The 13,269-nt window shown below is 36.9% G+C and overlaps 1 protein-coding gene across 2 annotated transcripts; it reads right to left on the bottom strand.

Moving 5' to 3' along the window:
- Nucleotides 1–5,294: 5,294 nt before the first annotated feature.
- LOC123512979 (beta-secretase 1-like) lies at nucleotides 5,295–13,206 on the bottom strand. 2 transcript variants are annotated; one of them, XM_045269735.1, is made up of 10 exons: nucleotides 12,999–13,206; nucleotides 12,529–12,860; nucleotides 11,273–11,428; nucleotides 10,767–10,901; nucleotides 10,063–10,231; nucleotides 9,644–9,828; nucleotides 8,540–8,656; nucleotides 7,168–7,342; nucleotides 6,398–6,514; nucleotides 5,295–6,164 (listed from the first exon to the last, which is right to left on the bottom strand). In XM_045269735.1, the coding sequence occupies exons 2-10, from the start codon at nucleotides 12,727–12,729 to the stop codon at nucleotides 5,971–5,973; spliced, it is 1,449 nt and encodes a 482-aa protein (XP_045125670.1). In that variant the 5' UTR covers nucleotides 12,730–12,860; nucleotides 12,999–13,206; the 3' UTR covers nucleotides 5,295–5,970. The 2 variants fall into 2 exon arrangements, with proteins under 2 accessions (XP_045125670.1, XP_045125671.1); XM_045269736.1 differs by having other exon boundaries at nucleotides 11,273–11,413.
- Between the last annotated feature and the right edge of the window lie 63 nt (nucleotides 13,207–13,269).

Raw genomic sequence — 13,269 nt, 5'->3', positions numbered from 1 at the left:
GAAGAAAGTTGACTAAGATAATATTATCTTGAAGAGAATAAGGAGGCCTGTAGATGACTAGAATATATATATTATATTCTGTAAGGTGAACAGAGCAAACATTGGGTATAACATTGTCCATGTGAAGACATGTAATACTGTTATGTATATACAGACATACACCATGCTTGTGTTCGTCACCAGGAGTGTCATTTCTAAGTAAGTTATAATTAGAAATGGAGACTGTTGAGTCAAAAATAGAACTGGTTAACCAAGTCTCAGTTATTCCCAAAATATGTACATTATTGCAAGTTACAAAATTGTATACATTGGGTATTTTGTTTGTCAAATTATTTACATTGCACAAGCCAATATTTAGTTGAGTAAAGGGACATTGGTGCCAGCAGTGACATGAGGAACATTAGAGAAACTAGGCTGAGACTAGGACAGAGTATATGCATTAGATTGCTGATCAGACACATTGGCGGAGCAAAGACACTGAGGCCTTTCATACAAGTCTTTACGTTGTTTGTAGGTCAAGTCACGGTTAATGTAAACTCCATGGTGAAAGGGATTATTCCTCAGATCTTTGCAGACACTTAGCTGTTTGCAGAGGTCATCATCTGACAAGGTTACTCTATAGAGACCTCTATCTCTGTTAATACAGTGAATGTTTGTAAGAGTAGAGGTAGTATCCAGAAGTGAATTAACTATGTCCTTAATTTTGGTAAGAGCAAAATCATTAGTAGCAGCAACTACTCTGAATATCAAGGAATCCCTCCTCTTCCTCCTCTCTTCCATTTCAACTATCTCCTCACGGATAGTACTAATGCACAGGTCATCAGCTGAAGGCACAGAGACAGAGGCACTAGGAGGTGGAGGGAATGTAGAACGAGTGAACAGCTGATCCACCCGTTCAGTAAGTTTGGCAACCACTGCACATAATGACTTTACCATGACAGAAAGCTGAGATATTACACCATCACAAGAGCCACCACCTACATTAGTTGAGCGTGCCCTACACTGAGTACACACAAATTCAATGCCCTCGCCATCCCCCTCACGGATAGCATCAATGACACGATCTGACAGACCCAAACATAAAGAACTGGGGTGGAACCATGTATGACATTTGTCACATCCAATACTGCCATCACCTACTTGCAATTCACAACTGCCACACAAGGAACTACCACTTGAAGCGCCAGTAGAAAGAGGCAAAGCAGGGGTAGAAACTGGGGTGGAAGGATTATGAGGGGGCGTGCCATGGTGGGCAGGGTTCCCTCCAGGCTGACCACCAACCAGCTTCCTTCTCTTGGATATGGCTCCAGAGCTACTAGGAGTGCTGATTTGCTTGGAAGAATAAGCACCACGAGGTGCACTGCTAATCTTAGGTGGCATGATGAGTGATCATCTGCGTATAGTTGGCAGACAAGGAGAATTCACGCGGGACACCTCTCAACACACGTCCGCACCGCACCAGCTTTGATAGCTTGGGCATCTAATACGTATGCATAATACTTCCCTCAAACTACCCGGCTACACCTTGTACGTACGTACAAAGTATTCACACACACACACACACACACTATATATATATATATATATATATATATATATATATATATATATATATATATATATATATATATATATATATATATATGAGAGAGAGAGAGAGAGAGAGAGAGAGAGAGAGAGAGAGAGAGAGAGAGAGAGAGAGAGAGAGAGAGAGAGAGAGAGAGAGAGAGAGAGAGAGAGAGAGAGAGAGAGAGAGAGGGAGTGGAGGGATTCTATATATAGCTGGTAACATATATCAATAACCAATATGAGCATACTTATAGCATTAATTAACACGAGGCCCCGTTCTACGAGGGTGCATAAGTATGCAGTGCACCCTCATTTTGTGTCTGCATACTCAGTTAAAAAATGAAGAGGGAAAAAAATTGAATTAATGTTGACATAACAATATATAACAGATTGATAGTGAGGCACATATTCAATTTGCCACTCTTGTTTTCTAATATGGTAATTAAATAAATTCCGCTTGAAATGACGGAAAAATGCATAATTTAAGTGTGCCAGGCGGCAGCTAAGCATGTATGTATACGTGCACTTCCTCGATCTGATCTGAGATGCACCCTTCAAATATATAATTATCATTTTCTAGAACTGGCCCTGCAGTAATATCTAGTTATTTTAAAAGCTTCATAATTAAGTGTAAAGGAAAGAGGTCAGATGAAGGTATATGGCGACTGACATGCATGCTTTTATGCCAGTCAGGCAGACGCTAACTACTTATCAGCACAGGCCTGTAACTAACTATAGTGTACTGACCTAGAATACGGGTGTAATGTCCGCCAGGATCATAGGTAGTTGAGAAGGAGTTTGAGATCGGTTCTGGCTAGAATTTCACTTAAAAAGTGTAGCCATTACTTTACTTTGCTGCTGGTTGGAACCTGACTGACTGGAGTTCCTACTCCCTAGCTGCGGACCCCACCCGGCTTGTCGAATAGGATTTGCTCTGGAATTGTGAACCCGCTCGATACTAAAGTTGAGCCTCATTTGTTTCATCCACTCATCAAGGTGGATTGTTTATATTGTAATTATGTAGATTTCCATCACCATTAATTTTCTTGTTGCATATACAATATTAAAGCGTAAATTTCTTCGGATCATGTCAAGATTAGCGAGCCAAATGCTGGGAAATGAAGTCACCAATAAAATAATGGTATTGTTTTATTAAAGATGAATATCAAATTAAACATACTTAAGGTATGGAACCTCATGGCTTTCAACTGTCAAAAGTCAAAGATACAAAATATACATAGCGTTGTATATTACTTGAAAAAGATGTTACCAATACCATAGTTTCACCAAATGTGATTACGTATCTAGTAGCGTAAGTACAATGTACTGTTTACTAGGTACAATATGAGTCAGTACAAATGTACATTTACCACTTGTTCTTAAATCAGGTACGGTAATCTTTCTCACTTTAAAATTCATTGATGCTCCTTTGTTGAATGTGAAATTTCAAGATTACACATAGTACTATTCTTTGTTTTCATCCACTTTGTTCACAAACCAGACACTTTTCAGACGTCTCGAGACCGTAATCCAAGCACAGCCCTTGCCTGTCCCTGCTCATGTCAGTAATGTGCCAAGCTAACGGAATATCACTTCACAAACACTCCCATGGATTAAATTCAGAGACTTGGAGGAATTAATATTCCCATGAAGCACTACTGTTTCTTACAATTAGTTATGTGCTATCACCAACCTTGCATAAGATATAGATAATGCTGTGACCTGTAGCTCATGTCCTACCACTCACTAAATAAAAAAAAATAAAATCTGAAAAAAAAGGCTCATGAAGAAATAAATAAATTTATCTATATACAAACCAGCAATCTTATGTAAGGTGGACAAGACAAAGAAAAATAAAGAAAGAAAAATGCACACAAAATATGACATGATGCTACATTCATATTCCAGTGATATCAATCAGCTATGCCCATACACAGCTAATGTTTAATAGGAGAAAATTTGAACAATTACTGCCAATAGTTGATTATAATGCTTTGTGAGAATAAGGAAAAGATGTTGTCTGCCTTCCTCCATCACTTGCCTCACATAATCTCTTCTCAAGCCTTCCTATCTTGGAGCAACAGCATCATCCAGCACCACACCCAAACTTCACAATAAAGCCACCAGTGTCATAACACCTACAATAATTCATACACCTCTCAATATATTGTAAGTATACACAGTTTCATCATAGCACTTTTTAAAAGAACTATTTCTATGTAAATGAATACTGTAAGCAGTTGATTTATGTGTGTTGTAAATTCCTAACCCAAAGATTCAAACTAATAAGTTTCAATCTACAATGTCAACAAGAAAATATTGTATATAAGATTACATTTTCTTGGGTCTGTTACTCACAAGTTTCAGTCATCATAAGTGCACTGCATAACTAAATACTGCCCTCAGTTACATGTCGAGCTTGTACCTGCTAAAAATTTTAGGATTAGACCAATGCTTTACCTTAAAGGCAGTCTGCTTACTACACTGTTCTCATCATTCCCCTTAATACACCTGTTCCAGTTTTCAAGCAGAAGTACAGGAAGCACTCACAGCCTCCAAGGTTCATGCAGATGAGCAGGAAGGTCAAACAAGGGAAGGGAGGACTTGTGCACTGCTGAAGCCTTAATTAATCATCTGTGATAATACACTAAAATACTCAGCATAGTGGTACACTGCTAGAGCAGACTGATTTTGAAATTATTCATGAGTGTAACAGCATAAGTTTGTGAACTTAACAAACATAATAAATCAAGACTCTTAACCAGTACTAATTATAAAATATCATCTATATATATATATATATATATATATATATATATATATATATATATATATATATATATATATATATATATATATATATATATATATATATATATATATATATATATATATATATATATATATATATATATATATATATATATATATATATATATATATATATATATATATATATATATATATATATATATATATATATATATATATACATATATATATATGTGTGTGTGTGTGTGTGTATGTGTGTGTGTGTACTATCAAAGTCGACAGCAAGGTGTGCATTATTCTTTTTATAGAGTGTATAGGGTGCGTTCGTCAGGTTTTAGCTGGTAGAGTAGTGAACCGAAGTCCATTTCCTCGAGACGTCTTTTGGTCTTGATCAGACCATCTTCAGGAGAGAAGTGAGTGGAACTGGTGAGGATACGGGCTTATATAAGCCCTACATGTCATCATGACATGTGTCATGGTGACATGTAGGTAACTTTAAACCATTCAACAAATTACAAAGTGTTTAAGGCTGTACATGGTGGGATTCAAATCTAAGCATGGATGTCTGCCTGATCCCACGCTCACTACCTTATCCACTACGCCACCGTCTCTATAAAAAGAATAATGCACCCCTCACTGTCGACTTCAATAGTACATGCATTCAGAATGGTCTACTCCTGAAGAAAAAAAAAAAAAATAAATAAATAAATAAATAATATATATATATATATATATATATATATATATATATATATATATATATATATATATATATATATATATATATATATATATATATATATATATATATATATATATATATATATATATATATATATATATATATATATATATATATATATATATATATATATATATATATATATATATATATATATATATATATATATATATATATATATATATATATATATATATATATATATATACGCACAGTGGACACTCAATACTCAATCTTACATCGTTCCAAATGGCTGTTGGAGTATCAAAAAGTTCAACTATCAAAAAGTTTGACAACCAATATCTATAAATGAAAAAGTAGAAAGTGCAGGAGAATGTTGTTCTCACGACTGCAGCGGGACAACTGACAGATGGGAGGGGGAAGGGAGAGGCCAGGAGCATTTGTTTACAGCCTCGTGTGCTGATGTTCGACTACCAGATATTTTTTAATTATTAAGTAAAATTTGAGTATTGTGGCTCCACTATATATATATATATATATATATATATATATATATATATATATATATATATATATATATATATATATATATATATATATATATATCTTGATACCAAAAATATATTATCACACTTTTCTGTATCTTAATACCTTAACATTTTTTATGGCCACTGAAGATGACATGAAATTTGATACCAAGATGTTAGGCCATTTGAATCAATCAAGTTCCTGCCTACATAGCCTACATCTCTTACTCAAGCTACTCAATCCCATCCACCAATAGACCATTCCACTTACACATGGAAAACTGTCTAACATTCACTTGTTAGGAAAGCCACCATAAGAATTAGCATTTTCAAGTAGAAAATAAATAAATAAAATGTACAATTTTCTACCTCACAATCAACACCTAAAATAATTTCCTCTCAGGTGTTGTTCTCATCTAAAATTGTGAAGGGGATCCCTTGGTTTAAACGCAACTTGCGTGCTGTATTCCATGCCCACCTGAGGGCAGCAAGGACCAGGGGCAGTGACAGGAGGCCCAGCAAGCCCGCCATGATGTAAGAAGCCAGTGTCAGGGCTCCAACTCTTTTTGGGATGTACATGCACACACTCATATCTGTGGAAAGAATGGCACACTTAAAAAATCTAGTCAGTCCTCATCAGCAAAAGAGAACTTAGTTTCTAGTCAATCCCAACTGCAGCAGGAATATTAGTCAGTTCCACCAGCCATGTGTGGGAGCTCAGAAGGATGTTTGGTGTGTACAGAAGCTAATTTAAAAATTCAGACTAAACATTTGTGAGGAAAAGGAATAAAATTGATAACCTGTGCCATGTTACACGTGTCGCTACCTTCTGTGTTATGTGTTTCGCTGAGGGTTACCGATGGTCCACATGTTGACTCTGAGAATGTGATGATGCCTTGCACTCGGTCAAATGTCACACACAGGCCTTCCAGAATGACTGCACCTGATAAATACAAAGAGTTTCTTCAATAAACAATAAGATTCAACCTCTTTACAGCAACTGTCTTCACACGACAAATTTCTCCATGTCCTTTCTTGCACCAAGAAAGCCAGAGCTGACTACATTCCACTTTGGCCTTGGTGATATTGTGGTCTGACTGGGAAGATGCATATACCTATATTAATTCTTGTCACAGGTTCATTTCCAGTTGCTCTCTTTTATGGCTTATCTCTTTTGATTGATTTCACAGGTGCTTATAATTACAAGATTGAAGGAGGATAATTCCCTGAACTTTATCCATCCATTCATGAATAGCTAAGCTTGCTTCTGCAAGTGATAAAAAATTTTGTTTAACAATAAAAACTCCAAGAAAATAATGAGAGGTATATAAACCTAAGATACAGAAGAAACAAAGCATTTCAATCTTTCTTAAGCAGTGTGCAGTAAAAATCAACACAGACTAGAGTGAAGCATGTGAGTGGTGTCTGAGAGTCACTCCAGGGTCTGAGAGCATGAGATAGATCCCAATGAGATGAACAAAACTTATACAGTATCATTAAAGAAACACAACACTTTTATTGTAGATATAATCCAAATCTTTTTATCATAATCCTGATGAGGAAGAAGGGCATAAGGGAAACATGAAACTAACATACCTAGAACAGTTCCAGTGTGTGACTCCTCAATGCCCAGTACCCAGCAGTCCAGCAGACTTGTTGCCACACTGTCTGGGGCCGGCCGCAGGTATGACCTGGGTCCCACAGTGATGGTAATGGCAGAATGATTACCAGTGGCTAGGTGGATAGTGAGATTTGGGAAGTTCAACCACATCTATTGGAGGAGTAACAGAAAACACTAGTTACTAAAAAGGAATTAACATAATGACTATAAAATTTCTGACAAAAAAGGAGACATTACAGTTTTGCTCAACAGAGCAAAGATGCTGAATAGCAAGCTAATACCACTAGTAATTATCAAACAACTCATATAGTGTGTATTCCATTCATACATTAAGTAAGAATAGAGTACATGATCAAGCACTAAATAAAGAATTGACAAATACAATAATATTAGTGAATGCATTACTGATCTTGCCACAAAGTACATGAGTTACAGTGCCTAACTAATGCACTTCATGGCAACATTACTAATGTATATATTTTCTTCCTATTTTTTTTTTTTTTCTTTTGAAATATTTTAATGTTGTGATTACCATTAGCATCAGTGCTTACAGGATATGATGGAATGCTTCAATTGTGACATAAATGTAGAATATAAGAATAATAAAAACAAGTTGTGAATTTATGACAATATGCAATTAGCAATAATTAACAATTTTACATAAACTCACACAGTTTGCTTGGTTAAGCTTCTAAGAATGAAAAGTAGTCATCTCTTGCTCTGGTGACAAAAATAAAAGAATTGACCAAACACTATTGGAAAGGGTAGGCATGCTTTCAGCAGCATAAGAGCCACTACAGTAGAGGCCACATGTGAAGGCAGGCAGTAACACAAAGGGAATCAGGACAATGAATGGCCCTTAAAAGGTGAAGGTCCAGACAAGAGGATCCTAATGGGGATGGTTAGAAATTAATGTCTGCCGTACTTTCATTGAAATATTTTGATGTCTCCTCCTACCTACCTATCTCTAATGTCTTGCTCCCTCCACAAGAGTTTTTTTCAAAGAAGATGGTGATGGCTATAAGTAAAAACAAAGGCCGAACTATATCCCCTCAGAGGAAATAAACAGGAAACCATGCTGGCAAACACACATAAGATAGTACAGTGATGGTAACCTTTCTGATAAGGTTCCTTAATGCTTTAAAGACTTGAAAAGAGCTTCGCCAAACATGGTATTAGCACAAAGCAAGAGATGCTATTGAAACAGTAAGCCTTCCCCAGGTCCAAGTAAAAAAAACAACACAGAACATTCATGTCAAATATTCTTGCAAAAACCAGAGAGGGAAAGAACATGGAAATGTTGAAAATAAAGATGAACAACTCTCCCTGTGACAAGAATACTTCAACCTTGCTGCTTTCAGGCCAGCAAGCCTCTTCATTCCCTGACCAAAATCCTTCAGGCAGAGGTGGGTTAATTTCTCCTGATGCCAGCTGCTGTAATTCTTTCAAAACTGCTTTGAAAACCTGCATCAGAAAAATACAAAATTATTTTTTCAATGAGAATATATAAACGAATAAAATGAGAGGCAAACTTCCAGCTGCTCTTACTACAAATAGTGAGCATAAAACAAATAAACAAATGAATAATTTTCTCTAATCCTTTGCTCCTGAGATAGAAATATATTTATCAATTCATACTTTAAATGAAGAAAGAACATCAATTCATCTTAAAAGAAATAAATAAGGAAAAAATAAATAACTAGTGAATATACAAAAGTAAACTTACAAGAAAAGCTGGTAAAGTTCACTTTGAATCACAAGACACTTGAGATGATTTGTACAAACAAGCAGGACACATCAACATTTTCATTAGCAAATATTATTTCACCACCTCAACCATTCTAATGAAACTTAACCTAGAAGAGACAAATAACCATTTTTTTTTCTGGAAGGAAGTCAAGGCAACATAGCTACATGAGTTAATAACTTATTTTGAACTAGAACATGTATAAAAACTCTATAACATTCTATACTATCATGAAAATGCATAAATCAGTTTTTTTTATATAGTTTTTATTAATTCTACTGAGTTAATCTGATATTTTTCCATCATCACTGTTTCATGACATGTTTTTGGTAAAATTGCAACTTTGCTATTGTTTATAGCACATTTAATTTGAAACTTGGCTTGAAATATCTCCTTAACTGTATACATATTCATGAAAATTGGTTACCAATAAGAAAATCTCTATGTTTGCCAAACAGTTCTTCTAAGATGAATGTGAGCCAAGTATACAAACATGTACAGCACATGTATGGAGTAAAGGATGCTGTGATGAATGGAACAACCAAGTATGTTTCCAGGTTACAGCTGAGAGAACATTGCAGCACTATATCTTTGCCTCTGTGTGGGTGTGAGCTACCCTCCCTCCACCACCCTCAGCCACTCCACCAACAGATATCAGTGAAGGACGTGGTGCAGATACAAACACAATGAGGACTCAGACCTACCTCTGGAGGCAGACGGAGATTTGATGTTCCTGAGTCAATAATGGTCTTGTCAGTGTTGAACTTGATGCATGGAATATTAACTTCCTTTCCTTGGAGACTCAGAGCTGTCACAACCACTTCATAAAACCACTTCCGTCTGATGGGGCAGCTCACTGACCCAGGGGAACAGCTGCCACTGCCAGAACCTGCACCACATAACAACATTCATTACTCACTACATGAAAAACAGATCCATTCATTCACAACTTGCATTACTTTACATAAATGATTGGTATTAATAATCTCATCCTGAACGTAGGAAGTATTTGAAGCAAATTCTACAGGTCAATTTATAAGATTTAGGTGGCATTCCAAGCAAACTAAATCTAATTATGGAAATAGAGTTATGATAAACATGTAGAAGCTTTGCCTAAACCAACCAAGTGTCAATCTGCCATGGTGGGAGGAGGAGCCATCCTCTCTTGATGGTCCACACAGCTCAAGAGTGAAGGCATTTGTCAGATTATCCCTGAGGATGACTCCATCTATCCAGGGCTGCACTGCTCCCTGCGGCTTGGCCAGCACAGGGAAGGCCAGCCCAACAATACCCTAACAAAGCAAAGTAGGAAAATAATTACATGTTACAACAGATTCAAATCAGTGTTATCTCTTTGAGGGAGTAGTTTCTACGTAGCAAACACAAAGCAAACACTGCATCACAGAAGAGACTGTATTGCAATCTTTGTCAACTTCACTCACACAGACATCATGCCTCCATCAAATATGTTATGTTCAGCCCCCTCCCTCCCCCATTATTAGAATAAAAAATAAAAAAAAACCTATTCATTAATTAATCAAATATGTGAATAAATCATTAAGAATTTGAAAGGAGAACACAAACATAGTAATAAGCATCTTGATATGAGAAAGTTAAAGGGCCAAATATATACTATGTACAGAATTATAGGGAGGCTGGACACAGGCAAAGCTGTCTAATGTATTTGGAAAACAAAATAATCTTTCAAGTTTTGAACATGCCTAATATCAACCACAGCTTTATTATAAATTAATGTATATGATTCATAACAAGCTTTGTAAATCTATCTAATAATAAATAGAAAAACAATGTGGTGAAAAAGATTACCTGCCACTGTGAGTTGTTAACATAGAAATTGTGTGAAGAGGTGATGAGCACCAGGTCCACGAGATGAGGAGTGGTGACTGTCTGCAAGGCCGGGAACAGCACCACATCCTTGCCAAGTCTGCCACTCCAGCTGCCCTGAGGGAAGGACATTGCATATAAAGATCCACTCCACATGTTTCCTTCATGAACTACTCAGTACTTACATATATTCAGTTAGGCTTTATATAAGTAAGAAATACAGTAAAGTAAAAGATATAAAAAAATATATATATATTAAAAAGTGCACTTTCTGCAAAACTAGGTGATAAAATTTTCAGAGAGGAAAAAAAAATATGGTGGTTTTGTGAGATGAAAGTAAGCAAATAGCTTAGTACCAATACAGAGGATTTTCTTATTGAACAACTGCTTCATACAGATGTGCCTTGCTCATAATTTATTCATTGTCAATTAGACATGACCATTCCTTACCACAAGCCGTGCAGTGCGAGACCGTAATGAACACTTACCTGCGTATAGCCAACCTCAACCTCCTTTCCCAGGTCAACAAAGCTTGAGGAGTTCTTAGCTTCAAAATAGCTGTCAAGTTCCTTTTGTGCAACTGCTGCTATGGCAAAGTTGCTGCTACCAGTATCCACCAAAACATTGAACTGGAAATTCAGAAACTGTTACAACACTTGGTGGTACTTTGCTCATTATTCTGAATCAGGAAAAGAAAATAGCTGAAGACTGAAAGAAGAAATCAAGGAAAGATGGCCAATCCATAATCAGAAGCAGAACTGCACAGACTACGAGTAGTTACCTTATATTACAAAAGCAACAACAAAACTAAATATTCAATAAGATGGATCTGGAAGGCCCATGAAAGACCAACAAGAGGCCAGGATTTGTATATGTAATACCTGCTGTTGTTGTACTTCATGTTTATCTGGTTCCATTTCTGCCAAAGTGTTCTGCAGGATGCACATTTTAATTTATGAACTTTTTAATATCACACTTTATATGGCATGTTCATTATCAAGGTTTCTGTGTCATAACAGTCAGAAAACAGGAAGGTTTTTAGTTCTTTCTTGAGTGTAGAGCTCCTTAGTTTGTCTGATGTAAAGAGGGAGTTTATTGTACAGTTTTGGAACGGCGGAACTGAAAGTGTGCAACACGATATTTGAGGACTACTGTGGCTCATGATGTAGGGATTCCAGACGTGGCTCAATGAATATTAATACCTTCATCTGACTCCATTACATGTAACAGTTCTCTCATTTATGGTGGACAAAAGGAGATCAAAGCTTGATGTGCCAAGACACATATTTTGAATATAACCTTTTAACACTGAAAGGAGCTTAAGATTTTCTTATCTCTTTGACTATAAAAATCAACAGAAACATTTCAAACCCCTAACAAGGTGTCAAAGAAAGGAAGTAGTGAGGGCACCTATGATTATGTACTGTTTACACCTAACACAAGAAAGTCTACTCTTTATTGCAAAATAGTTTGATCACTTACAAGATATACTATACTTCTGAATAAGAACATGAATTATGATTATTCCAGGATATCTTCTGAAAGTGTGCCAGATCACATAACAAAAGTATGCCCAAGTATCAATGTATAGTAACACCCTTATATTCTACAATACATATATTGTTGTTTTATTCCATCTCTTTTAATAATAACACTTTTTTTCTTTTCCTTTTGTCGGGGACAATATTTGTACACGTAACAGCTACACCATGAATGACGCAATGCAACAGTGCAAGCTACTCACCTTCTGTGGTGGAGTGCCAATCTCCACACTGGTGTAATAGCCGTCACCGGGACGGCCAAACAGATTCCATGAGTGGGAATTGCTTGATGGGCTGAGCATTGGTGTTTCTGGGGGAGGCGTGTTGGTGGTGTGGATAGTGATGCAGGCAATGAAGGACACCACATGACACCCCAGCAGCCACCGATGCACCAGGAGAATCATTCCTAGCCTGTCACCTGAGTGTCAGTGGCAGGACTTGAATGTGTACTCTCATCTCTACCTTTCGGCTCTGTCCAGTGCTCATCATTTATGCCACTGCCAGATGTGGCGATCAAGTCACGAGTCAGTCATGCCTGCAAAAAATTAAGTCGCGTCCAGCTCTGGGTAATTGGACCTGATGTCTCTATAATTTACTGGCAGTGTACTGCCGCTCTTCTACAAGGTAATGATAACTCTGACTCACAATCATAGTACAGACAGGGTGTCCTTACATGGCAGGCTTGTGACAGGGCCGAGGAGCGGTGTGGCACAGAGGACGTGTCGCTCACCAGTCGCCACCACACTGGCGTCGTCTGCTCTTGACACCCTCACTGCACGCCTTTCACGGTCCACCGCTAATGATGACGGTTGGGCTGGCTGGGCTGCGGCAGAGGAACATAAACGTGTGTGTGCAGAGAGAGAGAGAGAGAGAGAGAGAGAGATTGTCACTAGCGGGAGTGACATAGATAAACAAACACTTTCAGTGTTTATATTCCTTGGCCG

This window comes from Portunus trituberculatus, chromosome 35 (assembly GCF_017591435.1).
Source record: "Portunus trituberculatus isolate SZX2019 chromosome 35, ASM1759143v1, whole genome shotgun sequence".
Classification (NCBI taxonomy): domain Eukaryota; kingdom Metazoa; phylum Arthropoda; class Malacostraca; order Decapoda; family Portunidae; genus Portunus; species Portunus trituberculatus.
The sequence above is the reverse complement of the archived record's forward strand: the minus strand, read 5'-3'. Positions and strand labels throughout refer to the sequence as shown.

Excerpts from the sequence above, each read along its gene's own strand:
- LOC123512979 (XM_045269735.1), bottom strand. The coding sequence starts at position 12,729 with ATGATTCTCCTGGTGCATCGGTGGCTGCTGGGGTGTCATGTGGTGTCC. Across the intron at positions 8,657-9,643 it reads ATCTCCGTCTGCCTCCAGAG|GTTTTCAAAGCAGTTTTGAA; the intron begins GTAGGTCTGAGT and ends TTTCTGATGCAG. Across the intron at positions 7,343-8,539 it reads GCTGGCCTGAAAGCAGCAAG|ATGTGGTTGAACTTCCCAAA; the intron begins GTTGAAGTATTC and ends CTCCTCCAATAG.